Source organism: Panulirus ornatus, chromosome 57 (assembly GCF_036320965.1).
Source record: "Panulirus ornatus isolate Po-2019 chromosome 57, ASM3632096v1, whole genome shotgun sequence".
NCBI lineage: Eukaryota > Metazoa > Arthropoda > Malacostraca > Decapoda > Palinuridae > Panulirus > Panulirus ornatus.
The window spans coordinates 18,905,429-18,932,863 of record NC_092280.1 but is presented as its reverse complement, the minus strand read 5'-3'; the positions used below and the strand labels follow the sequence as shown (position 1 = coordinate 18,932,863).

Genomic DNA, 27,435 nt, shown 5'->3' with positions numbered 1-27,435 from the left:
TCATTTGCCCTCTCTTTTACCTTTGCACCCCTCTTCCGACCTCCTGCCTCTTTCTTTTATACATCTCCCACTCATTTGCATTATTTCCCTGCAAATATCGTCTAAATGCCTCTCTCTTCTCTTTCACTAATAATCTTACTTCTTCATCCCACCACTCGCTACCCTTTCTAATCTGTCCACCTCCCACGCTTTTCATGCCACAAGCATCTTTTGCGCAAGCGATCACTGCTCCCCTAAATACATCCCATTCCTCCCCCACTCCCCTTACCTCCTTTGTTCTCACCTTTTTCCATTCTGTAATCAGTCTCTCCTGGTACTTCCTCACACAAGTCTCCTTCCCAAGCTCACTTACTCTCACCACTCTCTTCACCCCAACATTCTCTCCTCTTTTCTGAAAACCTCCACAAATCTTTACCTTCGCCTCCACAAGATAATGATCAGACATCCCTCAAGTTGCACCTCTCATCACATTAACATCCAAAAGTCTCTCTTTCGCACGCCTATCAATTAACATGTAATCCAATAACGCTCTCTGGCCATCTCTCCCACTTACATACGTATACTTATGTATATCTCTCTTTTTAAGCCAGGTATTCCCAATCACCAGTCCTTTTTCAGCACATAAATCTACAAGCTCTTCACCATTTCCATTTACAACACTGAACACCCCATGTATACCAATTATTCCCTCAACTGCCACATTACCCACAGTAACATACATATACTATCTATCCCTGAGAATACATCCGAGTTCTGTTCTGACCCACTGGTCAGATCTCGAAATGGATGTAAGTCATATGTATGTCAGCATGGCATACAGAATTCGTTTACCTTTACAGCATTCTTTTATCCTACTCATTTTTTTTCATGATTAACCAGCTTTATTATATGATTCTGTAGTTTCTTTTTACCTTTTATGTGAGATTCTCTATTTCATATTTTATCATTTCTAGTTTTTATGTTATGAAAGTTCAGTCATGATTACCTCATTTTTGTTTAACCAGCTTTAGGAATTGACTTCTTTAAAATCACCATGGCTTATTAAAAGAAAATTCTTTGGTTTATTTTTTACCTTTTTGGCAGCTCCTTCATTAGCATTGCTGCTTCACCTGTGATGTGAACATTGTCCCAGTTAAATTATTGAACCAGCAATGACTTGCTGTGAAGTTCTTGATGTAATCCTCACCTGCTCGCTCCTTCAGAGTCTCAAAAAGGCTTCTAACCTTTGCCTGAATTGTTGGTAATCTTAGTTGTACATGTATTTGAATTTGATCTTCCATCCACAGCATCTGCAACTTTTCCATTTTGTGAATTGGCCCATGTTGTTTTGTTATTATCTTAAACTTCATACTTGCTGAACCTTTCACTGCTTCACATATTTGTTCTTTGTCCTTTAAAACTGTGGAGACCCTCAAGTGGGACAACTGTAGATCACTTGCAATTACATTATCTTATTTTCTCCTTCATATTGGGTGAAAACCTTCAGTTTCAATTCCACATCATATGTCTTCCTCGGCTTCTTGCCAGAGCTATCAACATGTAATGGGTTTTTCTCTAGCTCGTCTTCTCCTTAGAGGTTTGATACGAAAATGGCTTAATCCAGCATGAAGATTTGTTAGATTCACTCGAGTAACGTGAGCTTACTGAATGGTAACTGAGAACGAGAACTGAGATGCTGTGATGTACACAATGCTGGGATTTCATCTGACTTGCTATCATATGCGCGCAGCCGTTAGCTTTGGCTGATGTACAACCAAGCTTAAGTTTTGTGTGATCGGGGCCTGAACATGCAGGAGGGTGAAAGGAGGACAAGGAATAGAGTGAATTGGATTGATGTGGTATACCAGGGTTGACATGCTGTCAGTGGATTGAATCAGGGCATGTGAAGCGTCTGGGGTAAACCATGGAAAGCTGTGTAGGTATGTATATTTGCGTGTGTGGATGTGTATGTATATACATGTGTATGGGGGTGGGTTGGGCCATTTTCTTTCGTCTGCTTCCTTGCGCTACCTCGCAAATGCGGGAGACTGGCAAAAAAAAAGAAAAAAAAAATATTTTTTTATTTATATTTTTTGGGTGTTTGTACAGATGGTCGTAAGTCGCATAGGTCATAAGTAGGAGATAGACTGTACAGTATATCTTTTTCTTTTCTTTCAAACTTGTACATCATTTACTGCACAGCAATGCAGTGCTAAGAGCAAATGAAGAATGCCCTTTAATCACATTCACTCTCTTGCTGCCCTGAACCATGCACTGAAATCAGGGCCGCTCCATCCACATCCAAGCCACACAGACCTTTCAGTGGTTTCCTTTAACCATTTCATATGCCCTGGTTCTGCTCATTGACTGCACATCACCTCCTGTATACCACATTAGTTAGTTCGCTGTATTCAATGCATGTCTCTTGCCTTCTTGTATGTTCAGGCACTGGTAGCTCAAAGCATCTTTCCATCTCTCTCTCAGTTTCCCTCCACTTATGGCACATATTTCCACTTAGTTGGTCTCTCTTCATTCATCCTTTTCATATGTATAAGACCATAAATTAACTTTACCCCTTTGATGTCAAACAGTATGACAAATTGGAAGAAAATTTGAACAAAGCTCTCACCTCTGACTTCACCAAAAACCACAGCTCCCTGTTCACATCCAGGCCCCACAGACCTTTCCGTGGTTTACCCCAGACATTTCACATACCCTGGTTCAGTCTATTGACAGCATGTCGACCCCAGTATGCTACATCATTCCAATTCACTTTATTCCTTGCCTGCCTCTCACTCTCCTGTATGTTCAGGCGGCGATCACTCAAAATCTTTTTCACCTTCCTTCCACCTCCAATTTGGTCTCCCACTTCTTGTTCCCTCCAACTCTGACATACCTATCCTATTTGTCAGTCTTTCCTCATTCATTCTTTCCGTATGCCCACACCATTTGCTTGTATCACACCCTCTTCTGCTCTCTCAACCACACTCCTTTTATTTCCACACATCTCTCTTACCTTTTCTTTACTTACTTGATCAAACCTCCTCAAACTACATATTGTCCTCATACATTTAATTTCCAACACAGCCACCCTCCTCCGTACAATCCTATCCATAGCCCATGCCTTGCAACTATATAAGATTGTTGGTACTACTATGCCTTCAAACATACCCATTTTTGCTCTCCGAGATAATTTTGTGATTGAAGAAGCTCTGGATCAGTCAATAGGATATGAGTTTTCATTCATGTAAATGAACAGAGCACTAGATCATTGACCAGTGGATACAGAGTACATATGTTGATTTTCATAAGACTTTAAGTTTGTATCTATCTTTCCTAAGCAAAACAAACTGTGTTTGGCAAGGAATTATTTAAACTTTACTATTGTCATTACTTGGGCTGTTCTTAATCAACATTTTCCTTATAGTGCTCTCATAAGAGAAAACAAATTTTACATCAAATACCATAAGCAGTGGAATGATATGTTCAAGAGATTTGTGGTAGGATGAACACAGAATATTTCTGGAAGACCTTCTATCGTGTGTCACATTATCATAATAAGTCTTTCTAGCCTTGGTCTTACATTTGTACAGTACATGGGAAGAATAGCAAAGTTTCTTACTAATGGTATCAGTATTACAAAATTCCATGCATTCTTCCTCTGTTTCCCTCGCTTCAGTGTTCCTCCTCTATTTGCCCATATCAAAGGTGGTCTTCCACTCACACCAACCCCTTTAATTGTACTATCATTCATTCTCCATATAAACTCCCAGTCTCGCATTCTTTCCACATCTCGCATTCTTTCCACATGCCCAAACCACCTCAAAGTATGATGTTTCACCCATTCTTCCACTCTACAGTTCATTCCCTTATGCATTCCTTGCCATACCACATCTCTCATACACCCTTTCATTTCTTCTTAATCTTTATTCCATCTAGTCACACCACATGCTCTTCTCAAATAGCTTATTTCCACAGTGTGAATTCTTGACTCTGTGGCTTATTCCACGTCCATGTTTTTGCTGCATAGGTCAGTGTTGGAAGGACTATGCTGCCCTTTAATCCTCTCTTCACTTCCTCAACTCTTCTACCCTGTACTGCTCTCTCCCTTCTCTCTCCTTCCATATCATCACACTTACCCAAAACAGCTCCCAGATACTTAAGTATTCTCACTTCTTCCAGTCTTTTTCCCCCGTCTTTTTCCCCCCATATCTACAACACAACTTAGTACACTTTCTTCTTTCACTCTGTATGGTTTTACGAACTCTATACTTTTACTGTTTCCTTTCAAACACCATTACTTTACATTTACTTGCAATTATCAAATCTCCTCTGCTTACACACTTCATAAAACACACTTACAACCTTCTACAACTCCTCTTCACTCTTTGTAAACAACACAGTATCATCCACAAACAGGCTTGCCACTAGCCACCATATCTCCGCACCACACTCCAACATCTCTGCAACCCTTTTTGGTGTCTGGGAGTTCCCATAGGGAACGGGTGTCAGAGATATAGATAGACAGATAGATTACTCAAATTCCTCTTACAGAAATTCTGGGCTGACAATTCATAAAGCTCTAATATACATAGAAAATAATGACTGTTTAATACTAAATCTATGACCTGAGTGAAAGTGAACATAGGACATTGTATTAGTTGGCTTTCTGTAGATGCTATGTTCAAAACATACTCTTCCCCATGAATCATCACATCCAGGAATGGTAATTTTCTATTATCTTCAGTTTCCACAGTGATTTTAATAGATGACACTAATTTATGTAATTTACCTAGTAAATCCCTTACATCCAAGGGAGAGGGCCATATTCATAAAATATCAACATACCTATACCACGGTAGTATAGTGTTGGTTATAGTAGGTACAAATTTCTTTTCCTAAACTCCATATACAAATTTGACAGTGGAGAAGACAAGGGGTTTCTCATGGCCATGCCAGAAGTCTGCTGATAACCGAACACCACCTTTCGGGTAACGCTTGTTTACCAGTGGTGTCCTAGCTTTGTCTCTTCCTTATATATCAACTGACTGTTATAATTCTCTTTCTTGTATCTCTTCTGATGATGTGATCATTGCATGAAAGTGCACTTGGGAACTTACCATGTTTCATTTTGAAGAAACACATTGAACTTAAGAAGATTGAAATGGAGGATGCCTTTCGCATTTCAAGAGAAGAAACGTGCCTTTCAAATGGTTATACCGACACAATGGAAGAACTGTATTTTGGACTACTGCTATAGTAAATTAAGAAGTGAACGGAATAGACTTCAAAGGAAACTGAAGTGTAAGTTAGACCAAAAACAGTAATCGGACTGAGAACAGAAGGGTTTGTGATAAACTTGTGCAATAAACAACTGGACTAAGGTTCTTAGTGAGCTCTAGCAAAAAAGCCAGTTGTGTTGATATCATAGTCTTTCTGTAATTGAGAAAAGTACAGTAAATTATCTGATATGATATTAACATCCGTAAAGGTTTAGTGTGTGCCAGTTTGTCGATACCAGTGGATCCTAATTGCACTAAAAGGTTTATAAGACCTGTTGACAGTTTGAAAAAGATAATAATATATCACTAAAGCAGATAAGGCTAATGCAGTTGTGATCATAAACAAAAGTTATTATTTATCAAAAATGAATAATCTTTTAAGTGATGACACAAAATACTTTAAACTCGGTAAGAATCCCTGAGAAACAGTTGATTCTCATTTTAATTAAGAACTGAATTTGTATTTGAAAGCTATGGTTCTTTGATTAAAAGTTTGTCATCTTTGTCCCCTTCATTGCCCTATATTTTTGGACTTATCAAAACACATAAACCAAATTTTCCAGAAAGACCCATGGTGAGTTCTGGGGCTCCATCACATAAATTGTCGAAGTGCTTAGTTTCTTTATTAAGCCCAATAGTGGGTAAGACATCGATTTTTGATACCATGAACAATGTAGATTTTCTTAACAAACTTAACGATATCAGTGTTGATTTTGGTTTCAGACTGGTTAACTTTAATGTTTCATCTCTGTTCACAAAAGTTCCAGTTGATGACCTCTTGGAATATTTAGTTGAAGTCTTAGATGATATTCATTTACCAGTTTCAGTCTGTTTTTATTGAATTGTATTTTAAGTTAATGGAGAATATTATGCTCAGAAATTTAGTATAGCAATGGGTAACCCTCTTTCACCAATATTAAGTAATCTTTATGTGGAATTCTTTGAAATGAAATTACTAAGGGATATCTTACCCTCCAAGACATTTTGGTTTAGGTATGAAGATGATGATGTTTGTGTTTGGCCAACAAACAAAAATATACAGACATTTCTCCCTTTACTAAACAATTTAGTACCTTCTATCAACTTTACTGTGGAAGCAAAAATAATTGTATGTTACCATTTTTAGAATGCATAATCCATAGGGATAGAAACATGTTTAAGTTTGGCATATACGGAGAACCCACCATTGTTTGTTTTTATGTTCATTATTACTCAGCTCAACAGAGTTAAACTATCATTGTTCAGTCTGTATTCCTTAGGCATTACATATATGCAGTGTGGAATTTATTGATGATGAATTTGAGAAGATATATTCTATTGGATCCAAGTTAAGGTATCCTAGATCATTCATTGATAAATCCCTTAAGTTAGCAAAGAAAGCATTTTATAGATATGAACCCAAACCTCCCTTTGATACCAAGACTCTTACAGTTATCCCAGTTCTCCCTTTTAATGATGATTTTACATTACTTCCCAGGTTGCTTAAGTCCTTTAATGTCAATGTTGCCTTCAGTAATAACAATGCCATAAAGAAAATCTTAATCAAAAAGTCACCAGGAAATTCTGTAGGATATGTTTACAGAATCCCTTGTAAAAACTGTAATATATTTATGTTGGGCAGACTGGTAAGGATCTTTATGTTAGACTTAAGCAATATAAGTATACTCTAAGAACAGGACAAAAACCAAATACTTTGTTTAATCATGTTAAAACTTATGACCGTTTTATTGACTAAAGTAATGCCAATTCATTTATTAACTGTAGCTCCTTTACCACAAAAGATATCATTGAATCTCTTATTATGAAACACACAAAAAATTGGAACATTGATATTAGTGAAGGTCTATAAAATTGAATAGCTTTGTCGTAGGGAATTGATATTAGTGAAGGTCTATACAAATTGAATAGCTTTGTCGTAGGGAATTGATATTAGTAAAGGTCTATACAAATTGAATAGCTTTGTCGTAGGGAAAATTTGTACAGTTCCCTTTCCTGTCCATATAATATAATATTATTACATGCATTATGCCAGACCCAGACACCGCCATCCGATAAAACTTTTTTACTGTTGGCGTCTTAGCTACGTTTCTTCCTTGTATAGCAACTGACTGTTCTACTTCTTTTATCTCATTCGTGTACTTCTCCTGTTAATGTGATCATTACACGAAAGTGCACTTTGGAACTTATCGTGTTTCATTTTCCTTGTGGTTATCAGCATATACTAGATCACACGCACAAATATAACTTCTTGCAATATATATATATATATATATATATTTTTTTTTTTTTTTTTTTTTTTTTCATACTATTCGCCATTTCCCGCATTAGCGAGGTAGCGTTAAGAACAGAGGACTGGGCCTTTGAGGGAATATCCTCATATATATATATATATATATATATATATATATATATATATATATATATATATATATATATAATTTTTTTATTTTTTTTAAACTATTCGCCATTTCCCGCGTTAGTGAGGTAGCGTTAAGAACAGAGGACTAGGCCTTTTTTCGAATATCCTCACCTGGCCCCCCTCTGTTCCTTCTTTTGGAAGATTAAAAAAAAAAACGAGAGGGGAGGATTTCCAGCCCCCCGCTCCCTCCCCTTTTAGTCGCCTTCTATGACACGCAGGGAATACGTGGGAAGTATTCTTAATTCCCTATCCCCAGGGATAATATATATAGGTGCTGTCAGTGGATTGAATCAGGGCATGTGAAGCGTCTGGGGTAAAGCATGGAAAGCTGTGTAGGTATGTATATTTGCATGTGTGGACGTATGTATATACATGTGTATGGGGGTGGGTTGGGCCATTTCTTTCGTCTGTTTCCTTGCGCTACCTCGCAAACGCGGGAGACAGCGACAAAGCAAAAAAATACATAAATATATATATATCCTTTCTTTCATACTATTTGCCATTTCCCGCATCAGCGAGGTAGCGTTAAGAACAGAGGACTGGGCCCTTGAGGGAATATCCTCACCTGGGCCCCTTCTCTGTTCCTTCTTTTGGAAAATTAAAAAAAAAAGAGGGGAGGATTTCCAGCCACCCGCTCCCTCCCCTTTTAGTCGCTTTCTACGACATGCAGGGAATACTTGGGAAGTATTCTTTCTTCCCTATCCCCAGTGATGATATATATATATATATATATATATATATATATATATATATATATATATATATATATATATATATATATAAATATATATATACACCCTGGGGATAGGGGAGAAAGAATACTTCCCACGTATTCCCTGCGTGTCGTAGAAGGCGACTAAAAGGGAACGGAGCGGGAGGCTGGAAATCCTCCCCTCTCATTTTTTTTTTTTTTTTTTGATTTTCCAAAAGAAGGAACAGAGAAGAGGGCCAGGTGAGGTTATTCCCTCAAAGGCCCAGTCCTCTGTTCTTAACACTACCTCGCTAATGCGGGAAATGGCGAATAGTACGAAAGAAAGATATATATATATATATATATATATATATATATATATATATATATATATATATATTTTGCTTTCTCGCTGTCTCCCGCGTTTGCGAGGTAGCGCAAGGAAACAGACGAAAGAAATGGCCCAACCCACCCCCATACACATGTATATACATACGTCCACACACGCAAATATACATACCTACACAGCTTTCCATGGTTTACCCCAGACGCTTCACATGCCCTGATTCAATCCACTGACAGCACGTCAACCCCGGTATACCACATCGATCCAATTCACTCTATTCCTTGCCCTCCTTTCACCCTCCTGCATGTTCAGGCCCCGATCACACAAAATCTTTTTCACTCCATCTTTCCACCTCCAATTTGGTCTCCCACTTCTCCTCGTTCCCTCCACCTCCGACACATATATCCTCTTGGTCAATCTTTCCTCACTCATTCTCTCCATGTGCCCAAACCATTTCAAAACACCCTCTTCTGCTCTCTCAACCACGCTCTTTTTATTTCCACACATCTCTCTTACCCTTACGTTACTCGATCAAACCACCTCACACCACACATTGTCCTCAAACATCTCATTTCCAGCACATCCATCCTCCTGCACACAACTCTATCCATAGGCCACGCCTCGCAACCATACAACATTGTTGGAACCACTATTCCTTCAAACATACCCATTTTTGCTTTCCGAGATAATGTTCTCGACTTCCACACATTCTTCAAGGCTCCCAGGATTTTTGCCCCCTCCCCCACCCTATGATCCACTTCCGCTTCCATGGTTCCATCCGCTGCCAGATCAACTCCCAGATATCTAAAACACTTTACTTCCTCCAGTTTTTCTCCAATCAAACTTACCTCCCAATTGACTTGACCCTCAACCCTACTGTACCTAATTACCTTGCTCTTATTCACATTTACTCTTAACTTTCTTCTTTCACACACTTTACCAAACTCAGTCACCAGCTTCTGCAGTTTCTCACATGAATCAGCCACCAGCGCTGTATCATCAGCGAACAACAACTGACTCACTTCCCAAGCTCTCTCATCCCCAACAGACTTCATACTTGCCCCTCTTTCCAAAACTCTTGCATTCACCTCCCTAACAACCCCATCCATAAACAAATTAAACAACCATGGAGACATCACACACCCATGCCGCAAACCTACATTCACTGAGAACCAATCACTTTCCTCTCTTCCTACACGTACACATGCCTTACATCCTCGATAAAAACTTTTCACTGCTTCTAACAACTTGCCTCCCACACCATATATTCTTAATACCTTCCACAGAGCATCTCTATCAACTCTATCATATGCCTTCTCCAGATCCATAAATGCTACATACAAATCCATTTGCTTTTCTAAGTATTTCTCACATACATTCTTCAAAGCAAACACCTGATCCACACATCCTCTACCACTTCTGAAACCACACTGCTCTTCCCCAATCTGATGCTCTGTACATGCCTTCACCCTCTCAGTCAATACCCTCCCATATAATTTACCAGAAATACTCAACAAACATATACCTCTGTAATTTGAGCACTCACTCTTATCCCCTTTGCCTTTGTACAATGGCACTTTGAACGCATTCTGCCAATCCTCAGGCACCTCACCATGAGTCGTACATACATTAAATAACCTTACCAACCAGTCAATAATACAGTCACCCCCTTTTTTAATAAATTCCACTGCAATACCATCCAAACCTGCTGCCTTGCTGGCTTTCATCTTCTGCAAAGCTTTTACTACCTCTTCTCTGTTTACCAAATCATTTTCCCTAACCCTCTCACTTTGCACACCACCTCGACCAAAACACCCTATATCTGCCACTCTATCATCAAACACATTCAACAAACCTTCAAAATACTCACTCCATCTCCTTCTCACATCACCACTACTTGTTATCACCTCCCCATTTGCACCCTTCACTGAAGCTCCCATTTGCTCCCTTGTCTTATGCACTTATTTACCTCCTTCCAGAACATCTTTTTATTCTCCCTAAAATGTAATGATACTCTCTCACCCCAACTCTCATTTGCCCTCTTTTTCACCTCTTGCACCTTTCTCTTGACCTCCTGTCTCTGTCTCGCAAACGCGGGATACAGCGACAAAGCAAAGTGTGTGGAAGAAGAAAGTTAAGAGTAAATGTGAATAAGAGCAAGGTTATTAGGTACAGTAGGGTTGAGGGTCAAGTCAATTGGGAGGTGAGTTTGAATGGAGAAAAAGTGGAGGAAGTGAAGTGTTTTAGATATCTGGGAGTGGATCTGGCAGCGGATGGAACCATGGAAGCGGAAGTGGATCATAGGGTGGGGGAGGGGGCGAAAATTCTGGGGGCCTTGAAGAATGTGTGGAAGTCGAGAACATTATCTCGGAAAGCAAAAATGGGTATGTTTGAAGGAATAGTGGTTCCAACAATGTTGTATGGTTGCGAGGCATGGGCTATGGATAGAGTTGTGCGCAGGAGGATGGATGTGCTGGAAATGAGATGTTTGAGGACAATGTGTGGTGTGAGGTGGTTTGATTGAGTGAGTAACGTAAGGGTAAGAGAGATGTGTGGAAATAAAAAGAGCGTGGTTGAGAGAGCAGAAGAGGGTGTTTTGAAGTGGTTTGGGCACATGGAGAGAATGAGTGAGGAAAGATTGACCAAGAGGATATATGTGTCGGAGGTGGAGGGAACGAGGAGTAGAGGGAGACCAAATTGGAGGTGGAAAGATGGAGTGAAAAAGATTTTGTGTGATCGGAGCCTGAACATGCAGGAGGGTGAAAGGAGGGCAAGGAATAGAGTGAATTGGAGCGATGTGGTATACCGGGGCTGACGTGCTGTCAGTGGATTGAATCAAGGCATGTGAAGCGTCTGGGGTAAGCCATGGAAAGCTGTGTAGGTATGTATATTTGCGTGTGTGGACGTATGTATATACATGTGTATTGGGGGGGTTGGGCCATTTCTTTCGTCTGTTTCCTTGCGCTACCTCGCAAACGCGGGAGACAGCGACAAAGTATAATAAATATAAAATAAATATATATATATATATGTGTGTGTGTGTGTGTGTGTGAGGAAGTACCAGGAGAGACTGAGTACAGAATGGAAAAAGTGAGAACAATGGAAGTAAGGGGAGTGGGGGAGGAATGGGATGTATTTAGGGAATCAGTCATGGATTGCGCAAAAGATGCTTGTGGCATGAGAAGAGTGGGAGGTGGCTTGATTAGAAAGGGTAGTGAGTGGTGGGATGAAGAAGTAAGATTATTAGTGAAAGAGAAGAGAGAGGCATTTGGACGATTTTTGCATGGAAAAAATGCAATAGGTTGGGAGATGTATAAAAGAAAGGTGCAAGAGGTGAAAAAGAGGGCAAATGAGAGTTGGGGTGAGAGAGTATCATTAAATTTTAGGGAGAATAAAAAGATGTTCTGGAAGGAGGTAAATAAGTGCATAAGACAAGGGAGCAAATGGGAACTTCAGTGAAGGGTGCAAATGGGGAGGTGATAACAAGTAGTGGTGATGTGAGAAGGAGATGGAGTGAGTATTTTGAAGGTTTGTTGAATGTGTTTGATGATAGAGTGGCAGATATAGGGTGTTTTGGTCGAGGTGGTGTGCAAAGTGAGAGGGTTAGGGAAAATGATTTGGTAAACAGAGAAGAGGTAGTAAAAGCTTTGCGGAAGATGAAAGCCGGCAAGGCAGCAGGTTTGGATGGTATTGCAGTGGAATTTATTAAAAAAGGGGGTGACTGTATTATTGACTGGTTGGTAAGGTTATTTAATGTATGTATGACTCATGGTGAGGTGCCTGAGGATTGGCAGGAATGCGTTCATAGTGCCATTGTACAAAGGCAAAGGGGATAAGAGTGAGTGCTCAAATTACAGAGGTATATGTTTGTTGAGTATTTCTGGTAAATTATATGGGAGGGTATTGATTGAGAGGGTGAAGGCATGTACAGAGCATCAGATTGGGGAAGAGCAGTGTGGTTTCAGAAGTGGTAGAGGATGTGTGGATCAGGTGTTTGCTTTGAAGAATGTATGTGAGAAATACTTAGAAAAGCAAATGGATTTGTATGTAGCATTTATGGATCTGGAGAAGGCATATGATAGAGTTGATAGAGATGCTCTGTGGAAGGTATTAAGAATATATGGTGTGGGAGGCAAGTTGTTAGAAGCAGTGAAAAGTTTTTATCGAGGATGTAAGGCATGTGTATGTGTAGGAAGAGAGGAAAGTGATTGGTTCTCAGTGAATGTAGGTTTGCGGCAGGGGTGTGTGATGTCGCCATGGTTGTTTAATTTGTTTATGGATGGGGTTGTTAGGGAGGTGAATGCAAGAGTTTTGGAAAGAGGGGCAAGTATGAAGTCTGTTGGGGATGAGAGAGCTTGGGAAGTGAGTCAGTTGTTGTTCGCTGATGATACAGCGCTGGTGGCTGATTCATGTGAGAAACTGCAGAAGCTGGTGACTGAGTTTGGTAAAGTGTGTGAAAGAAGAAAGTTAAGAGTAAATGTGAATAAGAGCAAGGTAATTAGGTACAGTAGGGTTGAGGGTCAAGTCATTTGGGAGGTAAGTTTGAATGGAGAATAACTGTAGGAAGTAACGTGTTTTAGATATCTGGGAGTGGATCTGGCAGCGGATGGAACCATGGAAGCGGAAGTGGATCATAGGGTGGGGGAGGGGGCAAAAATCCTGGGAGCCTTGAAGAATGTGTGGAAGTCGAGAACATTATCTCGGAAAGCAAAAATGGGTATGTTTGAAGGAATAGTGGTTCCAACAATGTTGTATGGTTGCAAGGCGTGGCCTATGGATAGAGTTGTGCGCAGGAGGATGGATGTGCTGGAAATGAGATGTTTGAGGACAATGTGTGGTGTGAGGTGGTTTGATCGAGTAAGTAACGTAAGGGTAAGAGAGATGTGTGGAAATAAAAAGAGCATGGTTGAGAGAGCAGAAGAGGGTGTTTTGAAATGGTTTGGTCACATGGAGAGAATGAGTGAGGAAAGATTGACCTAGAGGATATATGTGTTGGAGGTGGAGGGAACGAGGAGAAGTGGGAGACCAAATTGGAGGTGGAAAGATGGAGTGAAAAAGATTTTGTGTGATCGGGGCCTGAACATGCAGGAGGGTGAAAGGAGGGCAAGGAATAGAGTGAATTGGATCGATGTGGTATACCGGGGTTGACGTGCTGTCAGTGGATTGAATCAGGGCATGTGAAGCGTCTGGGGTAAACCATGGAAAGCTGTGTAGGTATGTATATTTGCGTGTGTGGACGTATGTATATACATGTGTATGGGGGTGGGTTGGGCCATTTCTTTCGTCTGTTTCCTTGCGCTACCTCGCAAACGCGGGAGACAGCGACAAAGCAAAAAAAAAAAAAATATATAGCGAGGTAGCACAAGGAAACAGACAAAAGAATGGCCCAACCCACCCACACACACATGTATATACATACACGTCCACACACACACATATACATACCTATTCATCTCAGCGTATACATATATATAAACACACAGACATATACATATATACACATGTACATGATTCATGCTGTCTGCCCTTGTTCATTCCCGTGGCCACCCCACCACACATGAAATGACAGCCCCCTCCCCCTGCATGTGCACGAGGTAGCACTAGGAAAAGGCAACAAAGGCCACATTCGTTCACACTCAGTCTCTAGCTGTCATGTATAATGTACCAAAACCACAGGTCCCTTTCCACATCCAGGCCCCGCAAAAGTTTCCATGGTTTACCCAAGACGCTTCACATGCCCTGATTCAATCCATTGACAGCATGTCGACCCAGGTATACAACATCGTTCCAATTCACTCTATTCCTTGCACGCCTTTCACCCTCCTGCATGTTCAGGCCCTGATCACTCAAAATCCTTTTCACTCCATCTTTCCACCTCTAATTTGGTCTCCCACTTCTCATTCCCTCCACCTGTGACACATATGTCCTCTTTGTCAATCTTTCCTCATTCTCTCCATGTGACCAGACCATTTCAGAGCACCTTCTTCTGCTCTCTCAACCAGTCTCTTTTTATTACCACACATCTCTTTTACCCTTTCATTACTTACTTGATCAAACCACCTCACACCAAATATTGTCCTGAAACATCTCATTTCCAGCACATCCACCCTCCTCCGCACAACTCTCTATACCCCATGCCTCGCAACCATATAACATTGTTGGAACCACTATTCCTTCAAACATACCCATTTTTGATTTCTAAGATTACATTCTCGATTTCCACACATTCTTCAATGCTCCCAGAACTTTCGCCCCCTCCCTCACCTTATGATTCACTTCTGCTTCCGTGGTTCCATCATCTGCCAAATTCACTCCCAGATATCTAAAACACTTCACTTCCTCCAGTTTTTCTCCATTTAAACTTACCTCCCAATTAACTTGTCCGTCAACCCTCCTGTACCTAATAACTTTGCCCTTATTCACATTTACTCTCAGCTTTCTTCTTGGATTAAGGGAAAATGAATTTTACCTATGTATTCCCTGCATGTCGTAGGAGGCAGCTAAAGGGGGAGAGAGGCTAGAAATTCCCCCTTGTATTTAAATTTTAAAAGAGGAAACAGAATAAGGAGCCAGACAGGGAGTGCCCATCCCCCTCACAAGCTCAAGATGTGTCTTAAGTGTGTTTGGATGTAACCAAGATGAGAAGAAAGGAGAGATATATAATGCGTTTGAGGAGAAAAACCTTAATGATCTGGCTTTTAGTGAAACTAAGCTCAAGGGTAAAGGAGAATAATGGTTTGGAATTGTCTTAGAGTAAAGTCAAGGGTTGGTGAGTGGACAAGAGCTGAAGGAGTAGCACTACTGAAGCAGCTGTGGGAGTGTGTGATAGAATGTTTTTTTTTTTTTTTTTTTTTTTTTTTTTTTTATACTTTGTCGCTGTCTCCCGCGTTTGCGAGGTAGCGCAAGGAAATGTAAGGAATGTAAGGAAGTAAATTCTATATTGATATGGGTAGAGCTGAAAGTGGATGGCGAGAGATGGGTGATTATTAGTGTTTATGCACATGGCCATAAGAAGAAAGATCAAGAGAGGCAAATGTTTTTGGAACAGCTGAGTGAGTGTGTCAGTAGTTTCGATGTAAGAGATTTGGTAATAGTGATGGGTAATTGAAAGTGGAAGTAAGCATTGTGACAATTGAGGATACAGTTAAGGTGCATGGAGTACTCATTGTTATTAATGGAAATGGTGAAGAGCTTGTGGAGAAGTGTGCTGAAAAAGGACTGGTGATTGGAAATACTGGTTTAAAAAGAGAGATATACACAAATATTGTGAGTAGGAGAGTTGGTCAGCAGGCATCATTAGATTGCATTTTAATTTATAGGCACATATGAGACTTTTGGATGTAAACATGCTGAGAGGAGCAGCTGGTAGGATGTCTGATCACTATCTTGTGGATGCAAAGGTGAAGATTTGTAGAGTTTTTTTTTTTTCAAAGAGGAAACATTGTCAGTGAGAAAAGAGTGGTGAAAGTGAGTGAGTTTAAAAAGGAGACTTGTGTGAAGAAATATCAGGAGAGGTTGAATGTAGAATGGCTAAAGGTGAGAGTAAATGGAAAAAGGGAGGTGGTTGAGGATTAGGAGGTATTTAGGGAAGCAGTGATGGCATGAGCAAGAGGAGCATGTGGCATGGACAAGTTGGGAGGTGGTTGAGGATTAGGAGGTATTTAGGGAAGCAGTGATGGCATGAGCAAGAGGAGCATGTGGCATGGACAAGTTGGGAGGTGGGTAGATTAGAAAGGATAATGAGTTGTGTGATAAAGAAGTAATGTTGTTAGTGAAAGAGAAAAGAGGGACATTTGGGCAATACTTACAGGGAAGGATTGCAAATGATTGGGAAATATATGAAGGAAAGCAGCAGGAGGTTAGGAGGAAGGTGGAGGGGTTGAAAAATAGGGTAAATGAGAGTTGGGGTGAGCAAGTATGTTATCATTAGAGAGAAGAGAATGTGTTGGAAGGAGATAAATAATGTGCAAAAGGCAAGAGAACAAATGGGAACATCAGTGAAGGGGGCAAAAGGGGAAGTGATAAGAGATAATGATGAGGTGAGGAGGAGATGGAGTGGGTATTTTGAAAGATTGTTAAATGTGTGATGATACCATCCTCTGTTAAACTCCTCCTACTCAACCACTAATCAACTTGTTAACCCCTTTCTTTAGAAACGGCTTCATTTCCTTCAAAATCTACTGCTTTGCCTGCTCTAAATCTTATACCAACCTTTTATAGGAATATCTTTTTGGTGTAAGCAAGAGAGATCAGTATGCATATATTCAATGTTAGCTAATGTGTAAATCCCAAAGCATGATTTTATGTTTCTTTAAAGGTATATCCTATTTTTTGTCTGAGAATTTTATTAACATCTTGTTTCCATTTCTTTTTTAGGTCGCCGTGGTCACTGGGCTAGTGGCTGCCCAGACAGATGGTAATAGCTTTGATTCTTAAACTCCAGTCGTCATAAATGGTGACGCTAATACACTTTTTTCTTTTTTGCTGTGCTACGCTGTGAACATTATATATATATACATATATATATATATATATATATATTTTTTTTTTTGTTTTTTTGTTTTTTTTCTATACTACACTGTGACAACATAACTAAGAGTTGGTTTTTTCCCATGTTTTATTTGCATAGCTTTTGAAATATTTAAGTTACTTCACCATCCAAGCATTGTTTTATAACTGCCAAGCATTTGTTTTATAACTGCAGAAGCAGTAGTATCTTTCAGGTCAGAGAAAAGAGGACCTGTAAACACCATAATTGATATGTGGAAGGTAACAAAAATACAGCATTATCCACTTCCAATATAGAATCTACGTCCTATGGGGGTTATAAGATTTGCATGCTTATGATATTATCAGGTTACATTGATACTGTATTTGATGTGTCCTCCTAGTTGGAGTATAACTGAAATAGTCTGAGGTGAACTTTACTTTTCAGATTGAACATTTCCTATGTACTATGTTATTAAGTAATGAAATTTTACTTTGTTGTACCTGTATAATTTCAGAATAAAGAGTATTCCTTTGGGTTTGTAAGTAAAAGCTTAGGTTTTCTTTTTTTATTTAATTCAGTGAAGTCATATTAATCTGTTTCTTTATGGCTAATTGTTTTTCCTACCTTAGTGAGGTGAGATCAGGAACAAATGAACTGAAGACTTATTTGCTCACATCTACTCACCAGCTGTCATATATGATATACTAAACCTAGAGCCTACCATTCACAGCCAAACCCCACACACTATTCCATTGTTTACCTTAGCCACGTCATGTGCCCCCAATTCAGCCAAATGAAAGCATTTTGTTCCCTGTTATACCTCGTCAATCCAGTTAATTCAGTCCCATGCACAGTTCTCACCATTTTGAATGTTCAGGCTTTGATACTCTAAATCCTCCATCCCAGCATTCTTCCATACCCTTTTTTTTGTTCTCCCCTTAAACCCCTGCTTCCTCCACTTTTGACTCGTAAATCCTCTGTCAGTCTTTCTTGCTTCTCCTCTCCACATGTTCAAACAGCTTCAACAAACTAACTTAAATACATCTGGCTCAGCTCTCTCAGTCTGACTGTGCTAATTACCTTACCTTACTCTTACATTGTCATTCCTTACACTACACAGGCAACCTGTTTCACACTGCATATTGTCCTCAGGTATTTAATTTCCAACAGTTCCATTCTCTCTTTTCAGTCTTGTTATCCATGATGTTTGTTAATTTTCCTTCTGTTCTGGACATCACCTCACTAAGTCAGGAAAGGAAAGCAAGTATGAAGAGAAGTTTGTTATATAAAGACAGTCTTTCCAATATTTTATTTCTATTATATTGAAAAGTAATATTTAAAATTCATGCACTGTCAGAGGTTCATGCTTTAGTTCAATGATGTTCCTTGATGTCGCATATTGAATCTGAAAAATAATAATACTTTGATCTTAAATTTGGCACTTTTAATGAATCTGTTAATTTCCTTTTGGATGGAGGTGGACTGTTTACTTTTTCAAATCATTCAAGTAGTCCTTATTACTCTCATCTAATATGTTGCCCACTTTCGAGTACATTTTGTATTTTGAGTCTGTGCTTAAGATAAACTTGCATTCCATAGCTCATGTGATGAATGAATACAGTTTGGTATTCCAGTGATCATTTTCCTTTGTTACAAATAACCATTGAAAGATTACAAAGTGGAGAGGAATATACCTAAAACAAATTGATGGTTAGCAACTAAATTCCCAGCAAGTTCTAGCCTGAATTTTCTGTGTAGCAGGCATCACCTTTATTAGTGCTTTGAAGAGGTCAGTTGTGACATTCAGTGAACAGGAATTAGCATAAAAAAAGATATTACATATCATGGAAAATGATATACAAGTACATACAAACATTAGGTAAATGAAAAGTGGATGACTAACGTAGGTACCATAAATTCTTGTTTGGGAAAGGGAAATAAATGTGCATGTGTGTAAAGATCTGTCGTAAGCTGGTGCCCCTCATAGTGTTTGATGACAGATACAAACTTCAGATAGCTTAGACAACTTATGAATAATTGGAAAATGGGGAAAAAATTTTGAAAAAGTTATTTTTGAAATGACTTGGAAATGAGAAAGTGGAAGAAATGAATCTATAGAACTTATAGTAACTAGGTAAAAGAATTTGTGATACATGGATAGGTGAAGGCAAATGTGTATTAGGACAGAGAAAGGTTTTCCAACTTTCAAAATATGCAATTTTATCTAGAGAAGTTTTTGGCTGTTCCTGGAAATTTTATGACAACTTTTTTCATTCTTTGTAATTCTTTCATGTATCAAGAGCCAAAATAAAAGAAATATTACAGGAAAGGAGGAAGATAAGATAATTCAGGCATCAAATCAGTCTATACAAATGTGTTATTATTGTATTTGTAATTTTCTGCAAATACTGCAGGGAGCAGATGGGAAAGTGGTAGCAGGCAGACACAAGGTGAAAAGGACATGGAGTGAGTAGCTGGAAGGACTGTTGAAAGTGTTTGATGACAGGGTGGCAGATTTTGGGTGTTTGTGACATAAGAGAGTTATGGCAAGTGGTTCGGTGAAAAGAGGTATTGAATGCCTTACATAAGATTAATTGTGGAACAGTAGCTGGAGTAGATGGGATTGCTGTTGGATTTCTCAAGAAAGAGGCCTACAATGTTGTTGATTGGTTAATAGGATATACGTATGTGTATGGCTCAAACTGAGGTGCCTAAGGATGGCAGAATGCTTAGATAGTGCAAATACATAAGAAGGGGTACAAAAGTGAATGTTTGCGTTACAGAAGTCTTAGTTTGTTGAGTGTACCAGGTCAGTTGTATGGTAGAGTCGTGATTGAGAGGTTGGTCACATGTGCAGAGCATCAGATTAGGAAGGAACAATGTGGCTTCAGGAGTGTTACAAGATTTATGGATCAGGTATTAGCTTTTAAGAATTTGTGTGAAAAGTGATTTGAGAAATGGATTTGTATGTGATGTTTATGGATCTGAAGAAAGTATATGATAGGGGTGATAGAGATTCTCTTTTTGAGTTGTTGCAAATGTATGGTGTGTAAAGAAAACTAGAAACTACTATATGTAGTGAGGAATTTTTATCAAGAGTGTGAGACATGTGAGTAGGTAGAGAGAAGGATGAATGGTTCTTGGTGAAAATGGGCTTATAGCAGGGGTGTGTAATGACACCATGCTCGTTTAATCTATGAAAAGGTGGGTTGGTGAAGGAGATGAATGTAAATGTTTTAGAGAGAGGGGCAGGTCTGCAATTTGTCAGGGAGAGTGGGGCATGAGAGATGAATCACTTGCTGTTTGCTGACAGACGGCTCTGGTAGCAGATGTGAGTGAGAGAGTGTAGAAGCTGGTTTCCGAATTTAGGAGAGAGGGTAAAAGAAGAAAGCTAGATGAACATGAACAAAAACTGTTACTAGATTTGGTAATGGAGAGAGACAGCATAGTTAGAAGTGGGAGATTCGTTAAACAGAAGCTGGATGAATTGTTGAGCACTTAGACACTTGGGAATGGATTTGGCATTGGATTGACTATGGGAGCTGAAGTAAGCCATAGGATGGCTGAGGAGTGTAAGGTCCATTTGTGTTTAGGTCAACCTGTAAGTGCTGAGATGAGTATGTTTGATGGTATTGTAATCCCAGCAATATTATATGGATACAAGGCACGGGCCATAGATCAAAATGTATGTAAGAGGGTGGATGGATTGGAAATAAAATGTTTTAGAGGAATATTGGTATATGGAGGTTTGATTGAATAAGAGATGATGGGATAAAAGACAGGCTTGATAGTAAGAAAAGTATGTATGAGAGAACAGAAGAGTTTGTGCTGAAATGGTTTGGACATTTGGAGAGAATGCATGAAGAGAGGATGACTAAGAGAGTATATGTAATGGAAGTGGAAAGATGGTGTAAAAGGTGCATTGAGGGATTGAATCCTGAACATGCAGGAATGTGTGATGTGGGCATGAGGTAGGTTGAATTAGAAGTGTGGTATCCTGGGGCAGCATGCTATCATTTGGCTGAACCAGATCACATAAAGTTGTCAGGGGAAACCAGTAAAAGGTTTGTGTGGCTTGATTGTGTAAAGATTGGCCCTGGTTTCAGTGTACTGCACATTACATTTAGAGTGGATGTGGGCAAGTGAGGCTGTTTCTTTGTCTGCTTCTGGTAGAACTTTATTAAGAAGAAAATGGCAAAATAGAATAAGAAATATATGAAAATGTTTCAGTAAATTCAAAATTATGCTTTTAGTATACATATGGCATTTTATTGAACTTGATCTGTTTACTGTCATGTATTGTAAATCTTCCATATCAGATTTTTTTTTACATTTTCTTGTTAAAAATCAAAATTTCTATTGCTAGGTGTTGTTTTAAAAAAAATGTGATGTCACATAAGGAATCTTTATGGTCATTTAAAGTTGGAATTGCAAGAAAAATAGTTAAATTGAGACTTTTTGTCGTGGAAAATGACAGTTTTAGGGTAAGCTTGTCCATTACATGTTGCCTCTAGCCACATGTTGTGAATGTAAAGTGTCTCTTAGACATTGGTTTGCCTTTTCCATTCAAGTTTAGTTGTTAATGTTTTTCAGATAAAGTTTCAGCCCTGCTTTACACTGTAGTTTAAGATATAACTTTCTAGATACTGCTTCAACATTTTTACAATGGTTCACTGGTGGTCTCAAGGTATCATCATACATTTTTATTTGTATTTGGCAAATTTGGGCATTTGGTTGCAACAGCTTTGGAGAGCAATAGATTTTGTTGGATGAGCCTGCTGTAGGGAATCCCTTTGAACTCCGAGTACAAGTTGGAAGGCTTAAGAAAGTTCAGCTTACAACAGGTTGAACCTCAGTAAGTGCTGTGAAAACCAAGTTCCTGCAGTTTTTATGTTAAGCATGGGAGCTGGGATTGTTGATATAAGTTTACAACTGCAAGAACCTTTTTTAACTTATCTCAACAAACTAGAATATACTGATGGTAGGAGTTCACTCTTGCCTTTTTTGTCTGTTTTCCTGGCGCTACCTCGCTGACACACGGTGGTGATGCTGTTTCCTGTGGGATGAGGTGGATGAAGGCAAGCAAGTATGAATATGTACATGTGTATAAATGTATATGTCCGTGTATGTGTGTATGTATATGTACGTGTATGTGTGTTTATGTATATGTAAATGAGTGAATGAGTTGTTCTTCATCTGTTTCCTGGAGCTACCTTGTTGATGCAGGATGTGGCGATTGAGTGTGATAATAATGATAATAATAATAACATTGTAATCATATTTCTTCTAAGCCAAAGCTTTTTTTTCCTATGGGAAATGAGGATATCGTTTGTACTGTTTATTTAGTTCACTAATTTTCTTGTGTGGAAGATTAAAGAAGTTTGATGTCATAGAGGGAGGGCATTTCAATTATTTCAGGTTACATGCCCAATCTAAGATATTTAGTGTACACCTAATGCCTCTTTAATGTAATGATAATTTTCTTGTTACAGTTGGAAATAATTTAGCAATCCCTTACATTATGGAAGTGATCTTCATTTGTTTGTATCTGTCCTTTCAGGATAAACTTGGATTTATGAAATTTGTAAGAATCAGCAGTTCAGGCTCTTGTTACAGACCATTATTTACCAATCTGTGTTTGTGGGTGTTGTCAATTTTAAGATTTTATTGCATATTAGTTTAAAAGAGGAGAAAATAACTTGAGCATCACATGCACATCACATCTATCAATTACATATATGTGGAAACAGCTCTCCATATCTGTGATAAATTCAGTGAAAGCAATGATATAGTAGTATTCATTAATGACTTGAGGTGAGAGTAAAAAAGAGTTGATGTGAGTGAGAGAGGCCTGTGTTATCATTGGAGGTATTTTGAAGGAATTTACAGAATACTCTGGGTCATCAATACATATGGAAATATTTCTGGTTTGCAGTTAGGTTTATGTTTACAACATTCATAATGCTTGCTCATAAACTGCAAAACTGAGAATTTAAAAGTGTGAATTAACGTTAGATTGTTCAAGAAATAATGGTACTTCTATAATCTTGGTGGCATAACTTAATACTCATGAAATTGTTTTTAAAATACTGAGCTAATTGTTTGTTATTACCAAAGGCACTTCCTCTTGGCTAAACTGCTCTTTGGAAAGTTTTGAAACTTACATCTGGCATGACCATTGTATTCATTCCTTTCACTGGTTCTTGCATGTTTTGATGATATTTTAGTTTTTCAGAAAGAATATATAAGTCATACCTACCATCATATGAATATTCATTTTTTTCTGCTTTATGCAAGAGAAATTATTTAGGAATAATAGCTGATTCTTATTGATGTACCTAAATGTTTAGTGATGTAAATCTAGTGATTTATATTTCTTATAATTATTGCCTAAATTGCCATATATTTTCATTTTAGGCTGGTAAATAGAGGCAGTGGATACAGAGGGTGATTGTGAGAATATGTTTGCTGGATATACAAATCAAATCTGATTGCAGGACTGTTTTGTTTATTAGATCAGAATCTAACTTGCTCCCAGTGACATACTATCATTAATTTTCATATTAGATTAAAATTATGTATCCTTTTATTATCAATATATTTTTCTTTAGTGTTGGGAGTACAATAAATATTTCTTTTTTTACATAATATACTGTATGTACTTTGTAATGTTATATCCTTTTTTCATTCCTACTTCAGTTATGATATTTGAGCTGAATTAATTAGTCGATGAGTATGAGCATATATAAATTAGGTGTATCATAAAAAAATCCAAATTAGTTATCAACTGAGTCTGTACTAATTGTACTAGCAGTTGGTTAAAACTCTGGTTTGTTGACTATGTCAGAAGTATCCTTGTCACAGTTTTTGCAACCTATGACTCAGTCATGAGTGACTTGTACTTTTTTAGCTTTTTTTTTTTGTAGAGATGATTCGTTATGTTTGAATTTAGTGGAAATTCACCAAAGGAAGTTTTACACTGCTTATATATTAGCTGTGAAGATATCAGCTTCAATGACCAGTCAGCATAATGCATATGAAAAGCTTCTTAGTTTAAAGTCAGGCTACTAACACAGTTTCCTCACACCACCCAGAGTGGCTGTACAAGAGAGTTCATGAATCTGGAGTAAAAATTCGTGAATTGAACATTACACCTTTCCAGTGGTGCCACACCCAACATTTAATCTCCTTCCATAGACTTCAGAATAAACTAGTACAACACTGAAGGTTCCTGCTTATCAAGAATTAAGCCAAACAAGTGAAAGTATTGCAGTATCATTTAATGATGTGCTGCCAGTTTTTGAACTAAGACATTTAGAACTACCACACCCAGGCTACATTTTGAATGCAACTGCCCTGAAGAAGCCCAGTGGACACTATACAACAGATTCTCCCAATGAACAGCACTCATTTTTGTTTAAGTAAAGCCCACCAAAATCTTGTTAAAGGTGGGAAGACTCCAGCTCACAAAAGTTGAAAACAGACCACATGGCAGTCCCAAAGACAAAGAAGTTCATTCAAGTGAAAAGCAGTGAAGGGCATTTGTCGGTAATAAAGCACAAAATTTCCATCTGGGGAAACATTCACAGTCTTACAACCATAACCTGCAAACAGCAGCTGTGAGCAAAGGTGATGCAGGATTTTAATGCTGTATACCCACTCCTCCCTTTGAAGTTTACCTTTTAGATAGCCAAAATAATCAGATGAACTCCTCCAAGAGAGACTTAAGAAATGAGGATGATCTCACATTTATACAGTGGAATAAACCTCTTAATATGTTCAGTTTGATTTGCTTGTATCATTACGTTCATTGGTACTTGAATGCATGATTTTGAAAAGTTAACACTGTAGTGGCCCTGGTAGGAGCCTGATCATCATTGAAAAAAGGTGAACACGGGGTGCATTTGGTGACCTCATAAATGTGTATAGTTTTAATTTGTGACATTGTTTTTCATACATGTGTATAGTTTTAATTTGTGACATTGTTTTTCATACATGTGTATAGTTTTAATTTGTGACATTGTTTTTTATCTCTCTACTTCATTGTTCAATAACTTTTTATTCACCACTCATGATACTATATACATGCTATGTCTGGTTGTATTTACTCCACTTTTTTTTTTGGTTATAGGTTATTTAAACAAATGACAAAATGGATTTTCAGTGATTTTTTTAAGCTGGATGCTGTATAGCATTGTCAGGTGATTTTCTTTCTTCTTTTTTGACAATGCAACACATATTATCAGAATGTGAATATAATTTTTTGGGGGGAGGAAGCTACATGTATCATTGGAAAACCTATTTTATATCTTTTTCCCCTGATTGGTTAGCACATCCAGAAAACTTGTTATATCATAGTGTTTAAGTTTATGCCAGTCAGTAAGAACTTCTATGATTATATTCTGGTATGCTTATGTGGATTTGTAATTTTATTTTTTAAATAATTCTAAGGTGTAAGGATATGAAGGTGTGACAATCCACAAAAATACCTGGAAGCAGTGAAGCAATGCAACTGGTTTCTGATCAGAACATTTACAGAGCAACTGAAGCTCAGACTAAAAGTCAAGAAACTGCATTTAGAGGGTTTGTTTCAAAATGATAACATGAAAGATATGAGGAATGGGACAACACATACATGAGAGTAATAAGGACAAATGTGTTTGATTCTTATAAGTAATCAAAAGCTTCGGTGCTCTGATAAGGTGACTTATTAAGCATATTGAATCATATATAAATGAATTGGAATATGGGAAGATAATTGCATTCATTGAAAAGGATTTGTTGTGGAAGCTTTATCCACCCTCAGGAATATCATTTCTGAACTGGTGCAGAGTTTTAAAGACACTGAGTAGCTTCCTGGAGAGGCAACCAAATTCCAAAGAAGAGGAATATGGAAAGATAATTGCATTCATTGGAAAGGATTTGTTGTGGAAGCTTTATCCACCCTTATTAATGTCATATCAGAACTGGTGCAGAGTTTTAAAGACCTTGAATAGCTTCCTGGAGAGGCAACCAAATTCCAAAGAAGAGGGACCTTTGGGAGATCAGAGAAACAAATAGTCTTACTAGTTCTAGTTAAAGAGGAAGAAATGACAATGGAGTGAAGGAGATCTTAGGCAAAGTTACTGAAGACATCAGGATCAGTAGTGATGGAGTAAATAGGAAATGCAAAGCATCAAAGAAGAATGTTTGACAAATACAAGAAATATGTTACTGAATAAGAGCACAAAGGGATTATATTTCTTAAGGTGGAAGCAACATGTAGCAAAGTCCATCTAGGTTTTATCAGAGTAAAAGACATACAAATAAAAAAGAAACATTGGTCATGATATTTGAGGTTCATAAACATAAACCATCAAGGAGTGCAAGGTATTGCAGAGGGAGGTGAAGATGGCCATAATAAGTATATATTGATGTCAAAGGAGAACAGCACGAAAATATTAAGGCAGGCCTACAAACCAGCGCCCAGCAAGAAATTCATTAGGAAGTAGATAAAGAAAGAAAATGGGAAGAGATGGTGAGAATAAAGATCATATAAATTGTAAAACACTAATAGAATACCGAGAGATACCAACAACACTGGATCTGTACTAAAACTGATTAATATGAAAGCTCATAGATTGTTGGGCATGATACAGTTCTTCCTGTTATGATCTGTGTCTGCAAAGAAATTTTACTTTCTTCATGAAATTATTGATTTGCATGAAAAAGTCCCTCTTGTGAAAGGAACTCCCTCAAGTGGGTGGCCAAGGCAAAAGTCTCCATAACTGATTTAACTCCAGTGCTGCTTCATAACCTTTAAGTACCTCACCCTAAACAGGCCACTGGCAGAGGGCAACTACAGCAGTGTTTTCAGAGGCTTTTACCTAATGTTCCTACCAACTACTTCTACTTAATGTTCCAAACTAATACTTTTACCTAATGCTCATACCTAAATGTTCTTTCCTACTACTACTCTCTATTGCTCCTACCATTTTGCCAAAAGGTAGGGCTAGCACATAGTACTTACTGTAGGAATATAGAGTTATGAAGATTGAGTTGTGTAAGTGAAGTGTTGTCAAGTGTTATGCGTAAAAAGGAGAGATTGTATGTTTATGGACAGAATGCACACAGTCCATGTGTTGGTGAGGCAGAAAGAAAAGAAAGCTACCTGGGTCATAGGAGTGCAACTTTACAACTACTGAAGTGCTGGCTCACTCTGCAGTTGTCTCTAACTCTCCTGATACC

General features: G+C 38.3%; 1 protein-coding gene across 4 annotated transcripts in view; it reads left to right on the top strand.

Moving 5' to 3' along the window:
• The window catches only part of LOC139766217 (uncharacterized), a 107,813-nt gene extending 83,936 nt beyond the window's left edge, over positions 1 to 23,877 (top strand). For all 4 annotated transcript variants that reach the window (XR_011716822.1, XM_071694527.1, XM_071694528.1 and 1 more), the window contains one exon: positions 17,094 to 23,877. Coding sequence is in view for 2 of the 4 variants with exons in the window: in XM_071694527.1 (XP_071550628.1) it covers positions 17,094 to 17,137 (44 nt within the window). In the remaining 2 variants the exon portion in view is untranslated. The remainder of the gene's footprint in view (positions 1 to 17,093) is intronic.
• Positions 23,878 to 27,435: the final 3,558 nt, after the last annotated feature.